At 39.8% G+C, this 22,196-nt stretch overlaps 2 protein-coding genes and 5 non-coding genes across 7 annotated transcripts in view; 3 read left to right on the top strand and 4 right to left on the bottom strand.

Moving 5' to 3' along the window:
• The window catches only part of slc25a10a (solute carrier family 25 member 10a), a 229,429-nt gene that overhangs the window by 194,372 nt on the left and 12,861 nt on the right, over nucleotides 1-22,196 (bottom strand). The gene's annotated exons all lie outside the window — the stretch shown is intronic.
• LOC129431690 (uncharacterized) lies at nucleotides 833-4,001 on the top strand. The gene is made up of 2 exons (XM_073856874.1): nucleotides 833-3,716; nucleotides 3,747-4,001. The coding sequence occupies exon 1, from the start codon at nucleotides 849-851 to the stop codon at nucleotides 1,770-1,772; it is 924 nt and encodes a 307-aa protein (XP_073712975.1). The 5' UTR covers nucleotides 833-848; the 3' UTR covers nucleotides 1,773-3,716; nucleotides 3,747-4,001.
• Nucleotides 4,704-4,918, bottom strand: LOC141351288 (small nucleolar RNA U3). The gene has a single exon (XR_012359500.1). It is a non-coding gene; the product is annotated as a small nucleolar RNA U3 (small nucleolar RNA).
• LOC141351279 (small nucleolar RNA U3) lies at nucleotides 6,388-6,601 on the bottom strand. Its single transcript, XR_012359489.1, has one exon. It is a non-coding gene; the product is annotated as a small nucleolar RNA U3 (small nucleolar RNA).
• Nucleotides 12,978-13,192, bottom strand: LOC141351292 (small nucleolar RNA U3). The gene has a single exon (XR_012359503.1). It is a non-coding gene; the product is annotated as a small nucleolar RNA U3 (small nucleolar RNA).
• On the top strand, nucleotides 17,245-17,458 carry LOC129436934 (small nucleolar RNA U3). Its single transcript, XR_008642003.2, has one exon. It is a non-coding gene; the product is annotated as a small nucleolar RNA U3 (small nucleolar RNA).
• Nucleotides 19,547-19,760, top strand: LOC141351281 (small nucleolar RNA U3). Its single transcript, XR_012359491.1, has one exon. It is a non-coding gene; the product is annotated as a small nucleolar RNA U3 (small nucleolar RNA).

Genomic DNA, 22,196 nt, shown 5'->3' with positions numbered 1-22,196 from the left:
CCACCAGCTATGTGCCGCGATCCGCAACCACCAGAGCTACACAGGACTTTGCTTTCGACGAAAGCACGCAGCCTTGTAATCATTTCAATGCAGGCAAATGCCAAAGATTGCACTGCCGGTATCTGCACATTTGTAGTTTTTGTGGCGGCGCTCATGCTCGCATTGTATGTCCAGTTTTCAAGTCCGTCAATAAAAAATCTAAACAATATTGGGAGACTCCTGTGAATATTTCACGTATGCATTTCGAACTGTCTCATCACCCGGATGCCGAATTCACTGGTTACCTGCTTTCAGGTCTAAAAAACGGCTTTAAACCCGGCTTAGAATGTCCGCTGTCCCAAAACATCATATGTAATAATCTCCAATCCGCCCTTATAGAACCCGAAGTCGTAGACAAACTAATTCAAGACGAAGTTGAGTCAGGCTTCATGATCGGTCCGTTCGACAATCCTCCATTTAAATTGTTTCGGATCAGCCCCATTGGGGTGGCTACAAGAAAATTTTCAGGGAAAAAACGTCTAATAATCGACCTGTCAGCCCCGCATAATTCCCCGTTCCCAAGCATAAATAGCTTGATCCCTCTCAGCGAATTTTCGCTCAAATACCACGATATAGATCAGGCTATAGACATGATTAAAATCGCAGGTCGAGGTGCTTGGCTTGCAAAACTTGACGTTAGATCTGCAGGTCGAGGTGCTTGGCTTGTAAAACTTGACGTTAGATCTGCTTTTAAAGTAATGCCTATCCATCCAGGTTCATGGCACCTATTTGGAGTTCGCTGGCTCGAGAAATATTATTTCGCAGTTCGCCTAACATTCCGATGCAAAAGCAGCCCAAAAATATTTGACATGCTATCAGAAGCCGTTTGCTGGATCTTGTCAAACAACTACGCCATTCCTTATCTCATTCACCTGCTAGATGATTTTTTAATAATCTCGCCTCCCAATGCCATCCCAGCTGCGCACCTCACCACGGTACAACACGTTTTCTCTGAGCTAGGAATTCCTATCGCTCGGGAAAAAACCATGGGCCCAGTAACATCTATCGAGTTTCTTGGAATTAATTTGGATTCAGTCAAATTCCAAGCATCCCTCCCTAAAGAAAAAATCGACCGAATAATCCTCGTCTCTTCTACTTTCCTCGAAAAGCCTAACTTTTCCAAACGAGAACTCCTGTCCCTGCTCGGACATCTAAACTTCGCAATGCGGATCATCCCTCAAGGTCGCCCCTTCATCTCGCACCTCCTCTTACTCGCGTCCTCTGTCCACTCGCTAGAAGACCGCATTTCCATAACTCAAGCATGTCGCGACGAACTCAGGTTATGGTTAACATTTCTAAAACAGTGGAACGGCCTATCTTTTTTCTACAATAACCTCGTTTCATCACCCACCGACATCCAATTGTTCACAGACGCCGCCCCCTCAATAGGGTTCGGGGGATTCTACCAAGGTCGTTGGTTCGCGGCTCCGTGGCCACCACAGCTCCAGGACATATCTCAATCCTCCGCTCTATTCGAGCTCTACCCTCTCGTAGTAGCAGCTTTCCTGTGGGGGAAAGAATGGGCCGCTAGTAGCGTGTTAGTACATTGCGACAACGACGCAACAGTGCACTGCATTAACAAAGCCCGTTCCCATTCACCCGCGCTGATGCCACTCTTAAGGCGTGTTATCTGGATTTCAGCTTGCGATCAATTCATTATCATTGTTAAACACATCCCTGGGTCAAAAAACCAAATCGCTGACTCTCTGTCTCGTTTTGTTTCAGAAATTTAGGACGCTGGCTCCAGAGGCGGATCAATTCCCAACCCCGGTTCCTCGCTATTCAGAATTAATATTCCCATAACCCACCTGTTAAAACCCCGGCTTGACGCATCACTCAACATAATTTGGTTATCCTCCAAACAGTATCTCCCAGGACCCTTTAATCCTACGTTACCATCTTTCCATGTATCTCATAAATTGCCTTTCCCCGATTTTTCTTTTCTTGAAACCACCTCTTTTATCTCCTACCTTTACATCATTAAACTCCTCTTTCCTGTCTCCTCTTTCCGTCCAGCGAGCATTGGTCTCACAGCGGACGGAGTGAGCTCTTCCCCAGTAGAGCACTTACGTTTTCTCTTTCATCCAGCGATGCAGTGTGAGAAAATCTCCTGGGCAAGCACTCATTTTTCCTTTCTGTTTTCCGTCCAGCGAGCACTAGTCTCACAGCGGACGGAGCGAGAACTTTTCCGGTAGAGCACTTACATTTTCTCTTTCATCCAGCGATGCAGTGTGAGAAAATCTCCCGGACAAGCACTCGTTTTCCTTTTCTGTTTCCTTTCCGTCCAGCGAGCATTTGGTCTCACAGCGGACGGAGTGAGCTCGTCCCCAGTAGAGCACTTAAGTTTTCTCTTTCATCCAGCGATGCAGTGTGAGAAAATCTCCTGGGCAAGCACTCATTTTTCCTTTGTTTCCTTTCCGTCCAGCGAGCACTAGTCTCACAGCGGACGGAGCGAGAACTTTTCCGGTAGAGCACTTACATTTTCTCTTTCATCCAGCGATGCAGTGTGAGAAAATCTCCCGGACAAGCACTCGTTTTCCTTTTCCTTTCCGTCCAGCGAGCATTAGGCTCACAGCGGACGGAGTGAGCTCTTCCCCAGTAGAGCACTTAAGTTTTCTCTTTCATCCAGCGATGCAGTGTGAGAAAATCTCCTGGGCAAGCACTCATTTTTCCTCTGTTTCCTTTCCGTCCAGCGAGCACTGGTCTCACAGCGGACGGAGCGAGAACTTTTCCGGTAGAGCACTTACATTTTCTCTTTCATCCAGTGATGCAGTGTGAGAAAATCTCCCGGACAAGCACTCGTTTTCCTTTTCTGTTTCCTTTCCGTCCAGCGAGCATTGGTCTCACAGCGGACGGAGTCAGCTCTTCCCCGTAGAGTACTTCAGTTTTCTCCTCCATCCAGCGATGCAGTGTGAGAAAATCTCCCAGGCAAGCACTTACTTTGCAGTTTGCTCTTTCTGTCCAGCAAGCACTGGCCCCATAGCAGAAAGAGTGAGAACTTTTCCGATAGAGCATTTACATTTTCTCTTTCATCCAGCGATGCAGCGTGAGAAAATCTCCTGGACAAGCGCCCATTTTCCCGTTCCGTTTCCGTCTAGCGAGCATTGGTCTCACAGCAGACGGAGCGAGAACTTTTCCGGTAGAGCACTTACATTTTCTCTTTCATCCAGCGATGCAGTGTGAGAAAATCTCCCGGACAAGCACTTTGCAGTTTGCTCTTTCTGTCCAGCAAGCACTGGTCCCATAGCAGAAAGAGTGAGAACTTTTCCTCCCTACAATCGCTCCCCGTTCACAGACCAACAGGGGCCGTCAGCACAGACGGAGAGCCACTATTACGGGCCTCCCCGGTCAAGCACCCAGGCACCTTCTCGAGATGCCAGCCCGCCAAGCTCGGCACTCATTTGGGGGGTCTTTAGTCTGGCGGCTGTCCTCTGTTCTTGCACTTTGGGGGGAGTACTCTGGGTTCGGGCCGAACTCCGAGCTCGGAGCCCTCCCTCCGGACAGCACGCCAAATACGCATTAAACTTTACCCTCCAAATTATATGTAAGTGTGAACTCGTGAAATTATGTTTTATTAACAAGGTTCGGGAGGAGCATGTTCAGATAATTAAACACAGGTGAAAGCACTCTCTGATAATCAAACACAGGTGAAAGCATTCTCAGATAATCAAACACAGGTGAAAGCATTCTCAAATAATCAAACACAGGTGGAAGCACTCAGCAATCAACCTAAGAGGGTACAAATAGACTCAGCAGTCTTACCTCACTATGTTGTCAGTTCGCAGCATCCCCCCACCACCCCTTCTCCACACATTTTAGTCCTAAAACACACTTACATAGGGGGGGAGTACTCTGGGTTCGGGCCGAACTCCGAGCTCGGAGCCCTCCCTCCGGACAGCACGCCAAATACGCATTAAACTTTACCCTCCAAATTATATGTAAGTGTGAACTCGTGAAACAACTTTATTTGAATGTTATGTTGATAGAAGACGTTAAGAAATAAATGCGTAGTGATTTAAAGGACAAGTTCTGTATTTTACACTTAAAGCCCTGTTTTCAGATTGTTTATGATGAAATAGAAAAGTTTTGACTGAAATTTGGACATATGATGCTGGCCCGAGAATTTTCGGGTGTTTGTTGTTTCACCTCCCAACTCTATAATGGCTGTATAGGTGCACTGGAACAATCCTTCCTAAAATGCATTAAACTTTCTTTTATAAAGAACTGAAACTCAGTGAGTGGTCAGGGGTGTTCACTGATATGCCCACACAAAAATCGCTGCAAAAGATGCTTTCCAACAGGTGTTTTACCCTTCGTTGTAAACTTGTGGAACTATTTTTCCAAACGCCTCACACCCGTATATTCTTCCGTTGAGAGCTTGAATAATAGACACTCCAGCCCAGTTGGTGGCGATAATCCACCTTTGCCAATATAAACAAAGAATATAAACAAAGTTCCCAGTGCAGAGTAATACCGTACCTCACAGCACATCTAATACAAATCAATGGAGTTGGACAAAAACTATGACAAAACCTGTTGGGAAGCATCTTTTGCACGTAAGCAAAAACTACTCACCATCACATCACATGCATTTTAACATTTGACTTCACAATCAAAAACAAATACATCTTCAATCCAATCTTTCTTTTCATATAAAACAACAAACCGACTCTGATCATGCACTTCTCTTCTTTAATCTTATTAAGATTAAAGAACATTCATCAACAGCAATGATCTGTGATAATTAACACCAACCATTCCTTGATTCACGCTCAGAGAACCACATCAACACTCTTCATCATGGTTTAAGAGACTCAACTCTTTCAAAACACATTTCCTAGTTTAAAACTATAGAAATGATCTCTGAAAGCATAGTCTTGATGTCTCACCGCACTTACCAAACACACCTTCAGAGAGACGATGAACCTCAATGACGGTAAGTTGTGGCTTTATGATTCTGAGAGGGATGAGATGCTCAGAAACGCTATGAATCAGTGGTGCCTAATCCTGCTTCTGGTGATCAACTATCCTGCAGAGTTCAGGTTCAACTCTAACCAAACACACCTGCCTTCAATTTTCAAGTGATCCTGAAGACCTTGATTAGCTGCTTCAGGTGTTTTTGATTTGGGTTGGAGCTAAACTTTGCAGTCCAGTCTATCGCCAGGAGCAGGATCGGGCACCCATGCTATAAAACCTTTCAGAATGGACTGTAGTTAACAAATTGATTGCAAATCTGTTAATAATGCGTTATTTATAGTATTAAGGATACAACGGTGGCATGGGCAGTCATAGCCTATTTGTTAGAGAGTCTGTCTTGTAAACCGAGAATTGCCAGTTTGAGTCTCATGGCCTGCAGGTTGCGACTTGTTGCAGGTTGGATTTTGGTGGGTTTCTGCTATTGCGGACAGATTTCCAAGGTTTGCGACAAACTCCTCGCATCGCGAACAAATTGGAGCTTGTTGCGGGCGCCAAATGCCGTAAATTACAAATATGTCAGCAACGTGATTCAAACTTGTCTCGAGCTATCACAGATGCCACAATATTTTAAAACCTGTTTGATATTATCCCCACAGGATCTCGTAATGTGAGCGACACAATGACAATTTGTAAGTAATCCAGCCAATCCCAGCACAGATGGTATAAACAGAGAAAGGTCAACCAAGTGATGGGCAAGTTGAACGTCCATTCGTAAAGTAATGGCCTGATCGTTGAAATTTCTCGCCAGAATTTATGTGAGATAAAGCATTTTCGCTGATGGTCGGGAACACCTCTTTATCAAGTGTTTTGTAGTATGTGCAGCTCGTCAGTTGGGTGTTGTGTTTAGTATGCGTGCAGCTATACCAAGACAACAACATAAAAAGAAACCTTGTTGTGCAGTTTGAGCAACACAGAGATTCAGGTAGTTTTCAATCCTGTAGAGTAAACTTACAATAACTAACATCAGTGCATTTAAACATTTATAAAGAACACAAAGAATGGCCTTCTTAGCTACTGTAGTTGCAACTCTTGTGTCATTAGCACAGTGTGTTCAACACATCATCGTTTCGGTTTAAAAAACTTGTGCAATGTTTGGTTGGGGCTGAACGCAGTCAACGTGAAAAGAAACCTTGTTGTGCAATGTGAGTAACACAAGAGATTTAGGTAGTTTTTCAATCCTGTAGTGTGAACTTGCAATAACTAAGACTAATAGTGCACTCTACCATAAATCTATCAGAATGTTTGTTGAAATAAGCAAAATGTAAGGGACTGCCACATCACAACAAAACACATACACTTCAACCATTGACTGCACAATTGAAAACAATTTAACCTTCATTCCAATCTTTCTCTTCACCTAAAAAAATGAAACCCACTCTGATCATGCACTTCTCTTCTTTAATCTTATTAAGATTGAAGAACATTCATCAATAGCAATGATCTGTGATAATTATCACCAACCATTCCTTGATTCACGCTCAGAGAAACACATCAACACTCTTCATCGTGGTTCAAGAGACTCAACTCTTTCAAAACACATTTCCTAGTTTAAAACTATAGAAATGATCCCTGAAAGCATAGTCTTGCTATCTCACTTCTTCTTCTTCTTCTTTTTAATGGCGGATCATATCTTTACGATACATACCGCCATCTACTGGATAACTACACAGGAGTGTGTAAAATGGACTTTGGCAAAAGAAACCTTAAATCATAAAATCATAAAACAATAATAAAACCAAACCCCCTCCCGAAAAAAAATAATAATAATAATAATATAAACCAAATAACCTAAATTATTCTATTTAATCCAGTATCATTAAGATAAATAATGAGGTATCTGTATCTTTGTCCCTGAATTCCTTGCTCCTGTAAAATATTATGAATGTCATTTTCTGCATCTGAGTCTTTCCATTTCTGTCTAAATTGGTCAAATTTCTTACAATTTTATATAAAATATGGGTGACATCTTCCAAGACTTTACATTCAGAGCCTATGCCATTACTTTTATCTATTAAGGACAATGTGGAATTAAGGCCTGTGTGGCCCAACCTCAATCTGGTTATAATAACTTCTTTATGCCTATTAAGACCCAATGAGGTGATTCTTTTCCCTCCAACATAATTCTGATTCCTATGATAGTGGCTGGCCTTACTCTCTGATTCCCATTCATCTCGCCATCTAAGCATAATCTGTGATTTAATGAAAGCTTTAGTATCTCCTTTACCTAGTGGAATGTAAATTTCAACTTGGTCTAATTCCAAAGCTTCTTTAGCTAATTTATCAGCAGTTTCATTGCCATAAATTCCATAATGGCCTGGGATCCAACAGAACTGTATCACTAATCCAAGGCTTATGATATTTAAAAGAAGATGCTTTATTTCCAATACCAAATCTTCACGTATTGAATTATCTGATATAAAACTTTGCAATACTGCCATAGAGTCAGTACATATGACTGATCTAAGAGGTTTAGTTTCTTCAACCCACCTAAGGGCAGTTATTAATGCAGTCATCTCTATTGAATATACTGATAAATGGTCACTCACTCTATACCCATATCTTTTCCCAAATTCTGGAATATAAATACCAATACCGCAATGCCCATTGAGTTCTTTAGAACCATCTGTAAATATTTTCAGGTATCCATAATATACTGTATTTAAATAACTTACACAAGCTTTATTAAAATTTTCCCTACAGAAATGCTCGCTTTTTTCTGCTAATAAATTAATATTAACCTCCGGTATAGGAAGCAGCCATGGCGGAATACAACTTAAAGCTAATGCTGGGCCATACTTCAATTCTTTTAGTCCATACTGATTCACTATCTTGTCAATATTCCAACCAAAACCATTGGACTTTTTACAATATTCCCAACAATCACTAAGTACTGACAGAGCTGGGTTGTTAAAACTTCCTTTCAACCTTACCCAATAAGTCAAAGACAATTTCTCATACCTTAAATTAAGAGGGGTTTCCTTAGATTCTATTAATAAAGCACTTGTAGGAGTTGTTTTAAAAGCACCAAGGGCAACCCTCAAAGCCTTATACTGCATTCTTTCAATTTTCTTAAGGGATGTCTTACATGCTGAGCTATACATTATACACCCATAATCAATGGTTGATCTTATTAAGGCTTTATATATGTTAATTAGAGACTGCCTATCAGCTCCCCAATTATGCCCAGTGACCATTCTCATAAGGTTAATTACCTTTTTACACTTTGTTTCAATATACTCAATACGATATTTCCATGTAAGTTTGGTATCCAACCATACTCCTAGATACTTAAATTTGTCACTTCGTTCAAGTTGCTGATTATAAAGCATAATTTTATAAGTTTCAGGGACTTTTTTCCTAGTAAAATACACAACCTGTGACTTTGAAATAGAAAATTTAAAACCCCAATCTATTCCCCACTGTTCAAGTACATGAATGTCCTTTTGAATTGCTTGCTATCTCACTGTGCTTACTGAACACACCTTCAGAGAGACGATGAACCTCAATGACGGTAAATTGTTTTTATGATTCTGAGAGGGACATAATGCTTAGAAACACAAAACTATAAAACCTTTCAACATGGACTGTAGTTAATAAATTGATGTGTACTAATCTGTTAATAACAATTCGTTATTTATAGTATTAAGGATACAACAGTGGCATGGGCAGTTGTAGCCTATTTGTTAGAAAGTCGAGCTTGTAACCCAAGAGTTGCCGGTTTCGTGGCCTGCAGGTTGGATTTTGGCGGGATTTTGCTGTCGCGGACAGATTTCCAAGGTCTGCGACAAAACCCTCGAATCGCGACCAAATCGGAGCTCGTTGTGGTCATCAAAAGTCAATAAGTATAAGTATGTCAACAACGTGATTCGAAGGCGTGGTTTCCACGTTTTCACGTGTCCGTGGCACGACTTTCATTTTCGTGCCAGATTCACGTGTTGGTTACTCAATTGTTTTTCTTTTTTTTCTTAGCATTGTTGCTTGGGATTGGGTTTAGAACAACTTTCTGTTACATAAAATGACACTCTAACCCCAACATCAAGTGAAAACAGTTTACATTTCTGACAAGTAAACGTATAAACCACTGCCATTCTAACCCAGACCCAACTTCATCCTCACGCGAAAACAGTTTAAAAAATAAAAAAAACTCACAAATCTAACCCCAATCCCAATTGACAATGGTTTGAAAAAAGGAGAAAAAAATTGAGTAACCAACACGTGAATTTGGCACAAAAATGAAAGTCGTGCCACGGACACGTGAAAATGTGGAGACATGTAACTTAAACACTCGAAACATTTCAAGCTGAATTCAAAACCAGTCACATTCCTATGTAACCATCTGCGCTACTCATCTGACCAACGGTGAACTCGAACTGCTTCACTGCAGAAGCTGCCTTGAAGGCTCCGGTTGAGGACTTTCATTGGTCATTTTTGTGAACCAATCAAATTTCTTTCTGCCCCTTAGCTCATGTTTAAGTAAAACTCCTATCTGAACTGGTTTGGGAAAAAAATCAAGCGATTCGAAGCTATCACAGATGCCACAATATTTTCAAACATGTTTGATATTAATGCTGCGTTCCAGAGCCCATCCAAACCAGTGGGATGTTGGACTTATCATACCTCCAACTAGGAAAAGTGCACTGGAATGCCTGTCGAAGTGGAACCTCCTACCGGCGAACTCGGGGGAGTTCGACCTACCCCGACTTCAGAAAAATAAGTCGGAGGACAATGGCGGCGCCCATAGATCACGTCGTCGTGAGAGGAAATCTTCAAGGAATATAGTATAAATTGTACTTCTCTGCTTGTATGGTTGTTTTAGACACTGTAATTTTAACACAACTTGTTTTTTTTATATTATGGCGTGAAATTATGTTGTTATTATCTGTTAATATAAAAATACGGTAAAAATATACCAAGTTACTTAGCGACATGCAGCGCTTTTATATAATGGCTCCAGAACACTTTGTAAAGATGTTTAACTTTATGTTTTACTGTAGTGTGAACTGCACAGTTCGGACCGACGTTTAAAAGTTATGTAGTCTGTACGAGCCTTAAGAAGACCGGCCGGTCGTCCATGTTTTCTGTTTACGTTCCACTTCAAATGCCTGGAACGCTTTGAAGTAGGAGCTAGGACACTTCAAGAAGGATAAGTCCCACGTCCCACTGGTTTGGATGGGCTCTGGAACGCAGCATAAGCCTATTGACAACTTGTAAGTAATCCAGCCAATCCCAGCGCAGATGGTATTAACAGAGAAAAGTCAACTCATTGAAGGGCAGGTTGATTGTCCATTCATGAAGTAATTGCCGTATCGTTGAAATTTCTCATCAGAATTTATGTAAGAAAATGTGTTTTCCCTGATGGTCGGGAACGCCTCTTTATCGAGTGTTTTGTAGTCAAATCCTCGTCAGTGGTGTGTTGTGTGTAGTAGTGACCCAGCAAACATGAGACGTCTGCCCGATGTGCGGATCATGTCTTTATTGGGTCGGTTGGTCCAGGACCTTATCTGTATGACTATACAATATGCAAATCTGGTACAATATCTGGATGTCTGACAATGACCCCTCTTGGATATCAAAAGACATCCAAAACGTGTTCAGGAAAATGATATAAAAACTTTATATACAAATAAGGTCTATGAGTCTTAGTCAAAAACCATAAACATCATGTGCATTTTTTTGTGAGAAATTTTGTTAAGGTGTTAAAATAATGTTATCTTTATATATGAATGAGTGTTCAAAAACCTAATATTGCTTAAAAAATTTTATAGATAAAGTTCCACCTTAAATGCTGTCTCTCTCTCTTTCTTTCTCTCTCTCTCTCTCTCTCTTTAATTAACAGAGATGTATATGCTTATTGAAAACTTTTGTCACCATTTTGATGATCAGTGTTTCCTTTAGTTGGATAGTTTGACTCTTTAATTTCTTTATGTAGAGTGTGGTCTTTGTAAAAGTGTTTGTTAAAACACGTTATTTGTGGCAGAGAAAGTTTGTTGTAATCAAAACTCACATGTGGGTCTTACAACTTCACTGAAAGTTTACCAATAGTAATACCACATATGTAAAGTCTGTAAATTAATTTTGTAAACCGTGTAGTATTGTCTCCATTTCTCAGTTGTTTTAAGGTGTCACATCCAATGTATTATTTAGGTTCATACCACCACTGGGAAGCACTTATATAAAATTAAAAGTCCAGATATTATTGTCACATATGCAGACATCAAGAATGACCCCATGAATCACAACAGTGGTGACACTCTCTGGACTCATGAGTTTTTATAATACGCTGGTGCAATGCATTGCAACATTTAGAAAACTCACCATCGTTGTGATTCATTGGCTGATTCTTGATGTCTGCGTCTGTGTCAAAAATTCTGGACTTTAGATTTTTGATTACAGCCATGAGGTTTCATTTCCCATTATTGTAGGCAGCAGCATGCACTGCAGCTCCAAACAAAACTGAGATAGAAGTTTAATTTTAAACAAAATTTTTAATGTTTTGTTTGTGCTTTTAGTTCAGCTATATTATATCACCACTTCTGACCATCAATGTAATTAATGTGAAGCCACAAGTAAGTTGCATTGATAACAAACACTTGGTGCAATAATAATGTGTTTTAAAAATCACCATCATCAAGCACACACACTACAATATGAAAACAAAGAGTCAAACTACCCAACTAAAGGAAACACTTATCACCATGAGGGTGACAAAACATGTTCAATAAAACATCAGAATCTTGTAAATTCTCAGAAACGAGTAAGTAAATTTGGTTTGTTTAGTCAGTATGGTCCTACTTCAAAACAATGCTTTGTTAAAACAACTTTTTGTAATGGTGATGACAGTGTTTTAGAGAATGTACATGTAACAATTATCCAGCGAGAGCAAGCGTGGGAGGAAGAGTGAAGATCACGTCACTTCACTTCAATTATTGAACGATAGAGAGAGAGAGTAAGAAAGAGAGAGAGAGTAAGAAAGAGAGAGAGAGAGAGAGAGAGAGAGACAGAGCAAGATTGCAGAAGCAGATATTCAAGGTGGAACTGGTATATTTGGGAACTATCTATAAGCAATATTTTTTTTACATTTATTCATATATAAAGATTATATATACAAATATAATGTCTAAAATGGCCACATTTTAAATAGTTTTACTTTGCGTGGAGGTCCCCTTGACATCAATATTGGATGTTCAGAACAGGTCATAAAAAGACGTCATAAAAACTTTCATTCTGGCTCCTCATGGGACGTCAAAATGACGTCTTTTTAAGACGCATTGCTCAGTGGGGATGTTCGGTTCTTTAACTAATCATTCTTCTGAGCCAGTTCTCAGGAAGTAACCGGTTGAGCCAGTTCACAAATCGAACTGAAATGAACTGGGTTGATGATGCAGGACGCACAGACAAAATAGCACGTCGGATTCAAAATACCGAATGAGCCAACTGTCGAAGATAGCTGACGATTCTGATGAATGAGTTGCTGACACTGTGTGCGTGTGTGTATCACCGAGGATTTGAACGAGCCTGATGTGCAAAGTTTCTTTATAACAAACAAAACGCTGTATACCAGAGATAAGCTTGTTTTATTAAAAAGCTAAATTTAAAAAATAAATAAATGTTAGTATGATTTTTTGTGCATGCAAATCATATTTTAGTTGTTTAAGCAAAAACAATGAGTTTAAAAAACAAGTTTATATCTTTCTATGTAGAACACATCAGCAATTGCATATCAGTGTTTTAGCATTTGTTCTAAACTTGTGGACCTATTTTTCCAAACGTCTCACTCCAGCCCAGTTGGTGGGAATAATCCACCTTTGCCAATTGCAAGAATATATTCAAAGTCTCCATCGCGGAGTAATACCGTACCTCACAGCACATCTAATACAAGTCACTGGAGTTGGAAAAAAACTATGATAAAACCTGTTGGAAAGCATCTTTAGCACGGATTTTTGTGTGAGCACACCTGAAAATCCACTCTGATCACACACTTCTCTTCCTTAATCTTATTAAGATTAAAGAACATTCATCAACAGCAATGATCTGTGATAATTATCACCAACCATTCCTTGAATCACACTCAGAGAAACACATCAACACTCTTCATTATGGTTCAAGAGACTCAACTCTTTTGAAACGAATTTCTTAATATAAAACTATAGAAATGATCTCTTAAAGGTAGGGTAACAGATTTGATCCTGAAACATTTTTTGTTATGCTGGTTAAAAGTCTCCTTACATCCTGATAGCAATCACTGTGTTAAGTTGTTTAAATGTATTTGTAGAAATTTATTTCATCTGTGAAAGGCGTAGGACCAAAAAATGTTCAACAAATCATAGATTTCGGTCCGAACGGACGTTTCCATTTTTGTCCCTCATACGTAAGCATAATTTGAATGCCAACCGCGCAGCGAGTCCACGCAGACACCATACGTCATCGGCGCGTTCACGTGCGCTCACCTCCTGCCTGTAAACAGTGAGAACAGCAAACTTTTCTGCTTAATTGACAACCTACACAGGAGGCACAAAACTAAAGGCATCTTTTATAACAACAACAGCAAAAACTGCCTAGATCAGCAAGAGCAAAAGCCCAAATGAACATCGGTAACTTTACTGCTTACCACGAGATGCAAACAGCTGCAGGACGCAAAGGGTCTGAAAGAGTCGTTGCACAGTTTATTTTGGTAAGGTAGGTACGCGATATGTTTGTATTGAGATGGATTCAGATATTCTACTTTGATGAAACATTGTGTTGCTTATGAAATTTGTGTTCGTTTACGGATTAGCGTAACGATATAGTTACTACGTCTACACAACCGAACGTGTGCTTAAACTAATTCAGATGTAAACCAGTTGTTTGGTTATTTTGGAAGTGTTATTCGACTTTGTACTGCAAAGTTTTCTCACTGCTGAATGAGACATGAGATGTGACCGTCTGATCTGTGCGTGTTCATGTGTTTTGGAAGAGGCGTGACTTTGGATGGCGGTTTGACTTGAGAGTGGGATCGGGATTTCATTGCTAGGTGGCTACCGTTAGCATGTTTCAAAATGTGTTACCCTAACTTTAAAGCATAGTCGTGATTGGTAACTGCACTTACCGAACACACCTTCAGAGAGACGATGAACCTCAATGACGGTAAGTTGTGGCTTTATGATTCTGAGAGGAACAAAACGCTCAGAAACACAAAACCATAAACCTTTCAGCATGGACTATAGTTTATGAACTGATGAATGTTTGCAAATCTGTTAATGATGCGTTATTTATAGTATTAAGGATACAACGGTGGCATGGGCAGTCATGTTAGAGAGTCGGGCTTATAACCCGAGAGTTGCCGGTTTGAGTCTCATGGTCTGCAGGTTGGAACTTGAATTGAATTGAATTGATGAATGTTTGCAAATCTGTTCATAACAATGCGTTATATAGTATTAAGAATACAACAGTGGCATGGGCAGTCATAGCCTATTTGTTACCCTTACACCGCACGAGTCTGCGGCGTGTTACGGCTCCGAAGAGGCAACCCGAACTGATCGCGGTCATTCTAGTCAATGCTTGTGTTTACATCAGATGCACCGTGGCACGTTTCAACAGCGTCCCAGAAGCTGCTCTACGCGCCGCTTCGCTAAAGATAGGTGCCTAGTATATTTTTGACGTGCGCCACGTTGAAGCCGCACCGTAAATATAAAATAAAAGTCAAAAATCCTGTCAATTTCAAAATAAAAACTTTGTGCAGACTCCCGTATTTCACATCATCTTGCTCACAGGCACTGTATGTGAAATAAACATAATTGAGGATGTGTTTTAGACGAAGATGCATAGCTAAATACTGTAATATTTGTCCATCCTAACTGAATTTTTATGTTTATTCATTTTTTTACTACAGAACAACAAAATAGGACAATTCAAAAAACTAAACAATATACAGAATGAATCCTAACAAAATATTAACATTTAGCCAACCTATCCATGTCATAACTCAGAAAATCAAGAAAAACGTCTGACAGGAAAATCACGTGACGTTGACGAAACAAAGCCACCTCGGAGCCGTAACGCACCGCAAACTCGTGCGGTGTAAATCAGGGGTAAAGGTTACCACATACAAACCGGTAACTCTCTCAATAAATGCACAATTAACATCAGTCATCTTGCAAACAGACAACCGCATAGCACTTGCCCCTCCCACAAGAAGCGGAGTTTGCCTCTGACGCGCGTCAAATGCTTGCTTTTGCCGAGCGTCTACTCTGCTCTAGACGTGCGAAAGCATTCAAAGTGTTCAAGCGGCAAACTAGGCGCGGTAGAGGCGATTTTGACGCCCAAAACGCGGTTGGTGTAAACTCAGCATTAGAGAGTCGGGCTTAATAACCGAGAGTTGCCGGTTCGAGTCTCATGGCCTGCAGGTTGCGACTGGTTCCAGGTTGGATTTTGCTGTTGCGGACAGATTTCCAAGGTCCGCGACAAAACCCTTGAATTGCGACCAAATCAGAGCTCGTTGCAGTTGCTGAAGGTCGTTAAGTATAAGTAGGGTGCGATTTGTGAAAAAAAACAGAGGTGGGGATGTTTTAGGAGGCGTTGATTTCGGTGACGGTGGGTTCGCGTACCCACTATATTTCGTCATCAGTCATTTTGTACCCACCACTTTTAACTTCCATCCATAATAATTTGACTTTTGGTTGTTTTTTTGACTGTTTTCAGTGGTTATGAGGAGCATGAGAGAGAAATTTGGTAATCATTGTCTGAGCCAACAAAAATCCATTATAATATTTTTTTATATAGCCTATATATTTCTAATTAAAATATTTTTAATATTCAGACATGCGCTCTCAACTCACGAGCTCTGATTGAAACAAACACGAACCTCACTGTCTGCTGAACTTGCGCAGAAACATCAAAATATTACCAGCTTTTTAAAATGGTTTTAAAACTAAACATTTAGACTATTTTAGCACAAATTATGAGCTTATAGACCATTTTTTTTATAATTCTTGACAAAATTAGAATATAGTAAAAGTTATTTTTTTTAAGTTTTAGGTGGGCCTGTTAAAAAGTGGGGCCGTGCCTGAGCTATAGGACATCGTCTTTCCAAACATAACCTGCGCGAAAGAGAAAAAAATAATGCATCTCTATCCACAGCACATTTCAAAACAATTTAATTCATAAAAATAAATCATGAGAACATGAACTTCATTACTGCATTTGCAGGAATTGTAAAATCTTTTTTCTTATAAACTCATGAAGCAGCCTAACGCAATATTTTTACTCTAATAGCTTTTCTTTCCCGACACATATGAACTGTGATCATGCACAACCAAAAAACACGCAAGAATTAAATCTTGAATGGCAAAACTATATGGCATAATGTAATGTCAACTTAAACATAATAAATATGAACAATGGATTGATTGCAAAGTTAAAACATTACAGTAGAAACAGTTTTAATGCTGCTTTTAAAGTAATAACGTTAACTTTACATTGCGCTGCTGAGCTACAGTGAAATTATAGAAAAGACAGATGTATTATGTGTTAGTCATGAACTGGTCGCGCCCGCGCCTCGCTAAACGCCTCATTGGCGTTTATATATGCGTAACTTCGGCCATTCTCAGTGGTGTGACTAGGACACTAACTCTGCTTGTCATCATGAACAGATAATCAGATTGTGATGTTTATTCCCGCTTTATTAATATCCTGAATAATATGCTGCCGAATATGCTGCCTTCCTTAGTTTCGACACACAGCTCCAAAACCATCTCGCAAGTGTTGATAGGCCATTACTGGTGAGTTGTAACCGGGTGTGTAACCAATCAGATAGTGCCGTGGGCGGGACATTGAGCAAATCTTCAGAGTGGTGAATACAGAGAGGCTGCGCTGTCTCAAGCTATCACAAACACCACAATATTTTTAAACCTGTTTGATATTATCCCCACATGATCTCGTAATGTGAGTGACACAATAACAACTTGTAATCCCAGCACAGATTGTATTAATAGAGAAAGGTCAAACAACTGCTCTAACAAATAGGCTATGACTGCCCATGCCACTGTTGTATTCTTAATACTATAAATAACGCATTGTTATTAACAGATTTGCAAACATTCATCAGTTCATAAACTATAATCCATGCTGAAAGGTTTTATAGTTTTGTGTTTCTGAGCATTTTGTCCCTCTCAGAATCATAAAGCCACAACTTACCGTCATTGAGGTTCATTGTCTCTCTGAAGATGTGTTTGGTAAGCACGGTGGGTTGTCAAGACTATGCTTACAGGGATCATTTCTATAGTTTTAAACTAGGAAATGTGTTTCAAAAGTGTTGAGTCTCTTGAACCACGATGAAGAGTGTTGATGTGTTTCTCTGAGCGTGAATCAAGGAATGGTTGGTGATAATTATCACAGATCATTGCTATTGATGAATGTTTTTTAATCTTAATAAGATTAAAGAAGAGAAGTGCATGATCTGAGTGGGGTTTTTTGAGATTGAGAGAAAAAGATAACAAAGGTTGTGCATGTACATACTGACAGTTTTTTGGTAGACTGCACTATTAGTGTTAGGTCTAGTCCACACGGTAGTGATGGGAGAAACGAAGCTTTTCGAAGCTTCGAATCAATTGAACCAATTGCTTCGAAAATTGATTCCGTTTTTCGAAGCCGTTTGAAACCCACACACACTGGCGACCTCTGCTGGTCAAAATAGTGTAAAAGCAGATGTGGCAAAACATTTTACACTTTTTTTACAAAATAATAGCAAGATTTTTATTAAAATATGTTAAAAAAAAGTATTTAACTTAATTAAGACATAGTTAAAAGTCTATTATGTGTTTTTAGTTTAATTTAGAGCAAACAACTGAATAAAACTAACTACCCTTTTAATTATGCACATTTTTGTCATTAAATCTGTCTATAAACAAAACGTAGACAACATGGCAGTGTTATTACTCAGAAGGATAAATGTTTAATGAACTTTCATAATAAAACTGACCCGAGTTCACCTAAACTTATTAGACACTGGTCATGTGATCAACTCCCCCTACTGGTGAACCATCGGATTTTCGAAACGTTTCGAAACAGTTATGACGTAATGAAGCCTCGTTTGCTAAAATCACGTGACTTGGGCCAGTTTGAAACAAGCTCCGAACCACTGATTCGAAACAAAAGATTCGTAAATGTTTCGAAGCCTCATGAAGCAGTGCTTCGAAAGCGACCATCACTACCACACGGACATGGGTATTTTTATAACTGTGAGTTTTTTCACGCGGATCGTGCACACGAAACCGGAGTATCAGGACACTGAAACTGAGCATATTTGAAAACCCCGGCCAGGGTGAGCTTTTTAAGAAACCCCGGTTACAGTGGTGTCGTGTAGAAAGTAAAACTGGGGGTTTTGCCTTGCGACGTCAGAGTGTGCGCCGTTATCCACTGTGTTTGACGTCAAGATTGTGCGCCGCTGACTGCTTTGTTGATGATTCTGTGCAATGGTGGACGTATCTTGCTAATAATAACTGTGCCAACAGGGCTTCTAACATGTATACAGATAGATTAGTTATCTCACTATATTGCGGAACACGATTTTGGGTTATATCCCTGCCTGCTGGTGTGGCATGCTCTTGACAGCGCTTGATAGCGTGCTTTTGCTTTATTGTGTGGATGGATATTTAATTTAAACCGAGCATGTGTGGACGGGATTTTTTTTAGGGAAAACTCTGGTTATAAATATACCCGTGTCCGTGTGGACTAGGCATTAGTTATCGCAAGTTCACACTACAGCAGTGTTTCTTTTTTTATTATATTTTTTTTGGCCATTTTTGCCTTTATTGATAGATAGTAGATTTGAGGGATGACAGGAAAGACGAGGGTGGAGAGAGGGGTATGGGATCGGCAAAGGACCTCGAGCCGGGATTCGAACTCTGGTCGCAGAAAGTGCATTTGCACCATATGTCGGAGCACTGCCCACGACACCATCGGCTCCGACTACAGCAGTGTTTCTGACCATCAGTGAAAATACATTTTCTCACATAAATTCTGGTGAGAAATTTCAACGATCAGGCCATTACTTCATGAATGGACTATCAACCTGCCCATCAATTGGTTGACCTTTCTCTGTTAATACCATCTGCACTGGGATTGGCTGGATTACTTACAAATTGTCATTGTTTCACTCACATTACGAGATCCTGTAGGGATAATATCAAACAGGTTTTAATATATTGTGGCGTCTGTGATAGCTTGAGACAAGTTTGTATCACGTTGCTGACATACTTGTACTAAACAACATTTGGCTACCGCAACAAGCTTCAATTTGGTCGTGATGTGAGGAGTTTGTCGCAAAATAAATACAAAAACACCTGAAGCAGCTAATCAAGGTCTTCAGGATCACTTGAAAAGGCATGTGTGTTGAACTCTGCAGGATAGTCGATCGTCAGAAGCAGGATTGGGCACCTCTGATTCATAGTATTTCTGAGCATTTCATCCCTCTCTGAATCATAAAGCCACAACTTACCGTCATTGAGGTTCATCGTCTCTCTGAAGGTGTGTTCGGTAAGTACGGTGAGATGTCAAGACTATGCTTTCAGGGATCATTTCTATAGTTTAAAACTAGGAAATGTGTTTTGAAAGAGTTGAGTCTCTTGAACCATGATGAAGAGTGTTGAGGTGTTTCTCTGAGCGTGAATCAAGGAATGGTTGGTGATAATTATCACAGATCATTGCTATTGATGAATGTTCTTTAATCTTAATAAGATTAAAGAAGAGAAGTGCATGATCTGAGTGGGTTTGTAATTTTAGGTTAAAAGAAAGAATGTGACGAAGTTGTTTTGTTTGTGTAAACAAATATTAAAATGCATGTGTTTTGCTGTGATATGACAGTGTTGTAGTTTCTGCTTATTTCAGCAAACATACTGATATATTTTTGGTAGAGTCCACTATTGGTGTTAGTTATCATTACTTCACACTAAAGGATTGAAAAACTACCTGAATCAATGTTTTACTCACGCAGCACAACAAGGTTTATTTTCATGTTGTCGTTTTGGTTTAGCTGCATGCATACTACACACAACACACCACTGATGAGGTGCAGATACTACAAAACAAACCAGTAGCGCCTCACTGCAGAACGCAACATCCAGGGGGCGGGGTTGGATTTAGATCCAGGGGCGGAGCTGGATCCCGATCCAGAGATCCCATTGGTCGGCAGTTTTACCACAAGACACGTCATACACGTGTTGCTGCGTTACCATTTCCGCATTAAGTCGTAACTAAATTAAGTTATTATTTTGACATAAAAACTAACTTTACTTATGACTACAATAAAAGTAGTGCCTTTAGGGTGAAATGTAAGTTTTTTGCTATAATGTTTTGGAGTAAAACATTTCGGGTAAGCCTACTATGAGTAATTTTACCACATGCAGTTTAAGACCTATTAATGGATACAGTATAAATATGCATAATTATTAAAATATATAGGCTATGGCATGTTATTTAGAAATTAATAAATTGAATGTTTATCTTGTATGGACTTTGAACTTGTTTTAACGCGTCTTTGCTTACAGCCATTAGGAAACAGGTTTCCCTCGTAGATGGTTTACTTTTTTTATTTGCTAATAAAAGATATCAAATAAATTGGTTTTTATATTTACTTGTATAGGAATATCTGTGTTATAAGTGGGATAATGTACAAATAAATTTCTTCAGTGATATCAAACTGTCGGGAACGTGTCCGTACCTCTCCTTACACCTAACTGTGATACTTTCTAAATTATGAATCTTTCTCAACTATATTATTAATCAAACATACACTTAAATTGATAAGAGCAAACGCTGGCGACCACAGGTTGCAACTAATTGCGGGCTGCAACAACGCAAATATACTGGTTCATTTGGCGGAACAAAGTATATAAAGTGGGAGGAGTTGGATCTAGATCCAACCCCGCCCCCTGGATGTTGTGTTCCGCAGTGAGGACCATCTCAAACAAACACTCGATAAAGAGTCGTTCCCGACCATCAGCGAAAATACTTTTTTCTCACATAAATTCTGGCGAGAAATTTAAACGATCAGGCCATTACTTCTTGAATGGACGTTCAACCTGCCCATCACTTGGTTGACCTTTCTCTGTAAATACCATCTGCGCTGGGATTGGCTGGATTACTTACAAACTGTCATTGGCTGAATCCGAAACCGCATACTGCCGTACTATATAGTAGGCAAAAAGCAGTAGGCGAACTAATAGTATGTCCGAAACCTCAGTATACGTAAAAGGGTAGGCGAGAATTAGCGGGATTTTGGACTATTTCTCGCGAGATTCAGAGGCACGTGTACTTAAGTATCGTCCAAAACCGCCTACTTACTGAAAATGTAGTAGGGGAAACAGCACGTGAACAGAGTAGTACGTCTGAATCCTCAGTATCCATAAAATCATTAGGCGAGAAATCCCCGGATGCCCTACTGAGTCCGCCCAGATTCTGAAGCATGCATCGGATGGACACTTCTATCCCAGCTTTCCCATGATGCCACGGGAAAGCAAAGCAATCGACCGGAGACCAGCCAATCGGGTGATTTCCATACGTTACACAGGACTCCTCAGCACCCTGACTTCACGCCCAGACCCAGGATATACCACAAAGTGCTCAGCTGATTCATGAAAATAAAGCCGTAGAATTGTCACAGCTGTGTTGAGATGACAGTAAATATGTGATGGTTTGTTAGAAAAATACATTTGAAAAAATTTTTGTTTCATATTGGAATCTATAGGTTTTCATTTATTGTGATGGTTTTATTCATTCATTTTTTATTCATGTTTCCTGTTGTTTTAATTAAATACAAGAGATTGCTTCACTAAAATGTATATAATCACATTGACTGCATTGTCTAGTTTGCATTCAAGCACAGCTGTCATCTGACAATAGATATTAAATTACAATCTGCTTGTTTTACTTATTTTAGTCCACTACAAAATCATGTAATATCTGTAACACTGACAGAGACCGTAGTAGAGTTGTCAAGTTACTGATGCAATCAGGTGTTAGTGCACCTGTCCCTTATACACACGCATACGTTTTCATGTCTTTATGAGTTTATGCACCGCTGTAATAACCAACAGGTGGATGACATCAAGTACTGTGAGAGTGATTCCAGAAATCACACGGAAAAGTCTGATTTCGAGTTGCTCTCGCGGTATTGTGATGTCAATCTCCTGTTGATTCTTGTGGTT

This window comes from Misgurnus anguillicaudatus, chromosome 19, assembly GCF_027580225.2.
Source record: "Misgurnus anguillicaudatus chromosome 19, ASM2758022v2, whole genome shotgun sequence".
NCBI lineage: Eukaryota > Metazoa > Chordata > Actinopteri > Cypriniformes > Cobitidae > Misgurnus > Misgurnus anguillicaudatus.
This window is presented reverse-complemented; position numbering and strand designations above follow the sequence as displayed.

Bases quoted from the DNA above. Each gene is read 5' to 3' on its own strand.
- LOC129431690 (XM_073856874.1), top strand. From the start codon at position 849: ATGCTATCAGAAGCCGTTTGCTGGATCTTGTCAAACAACTACGCCATT.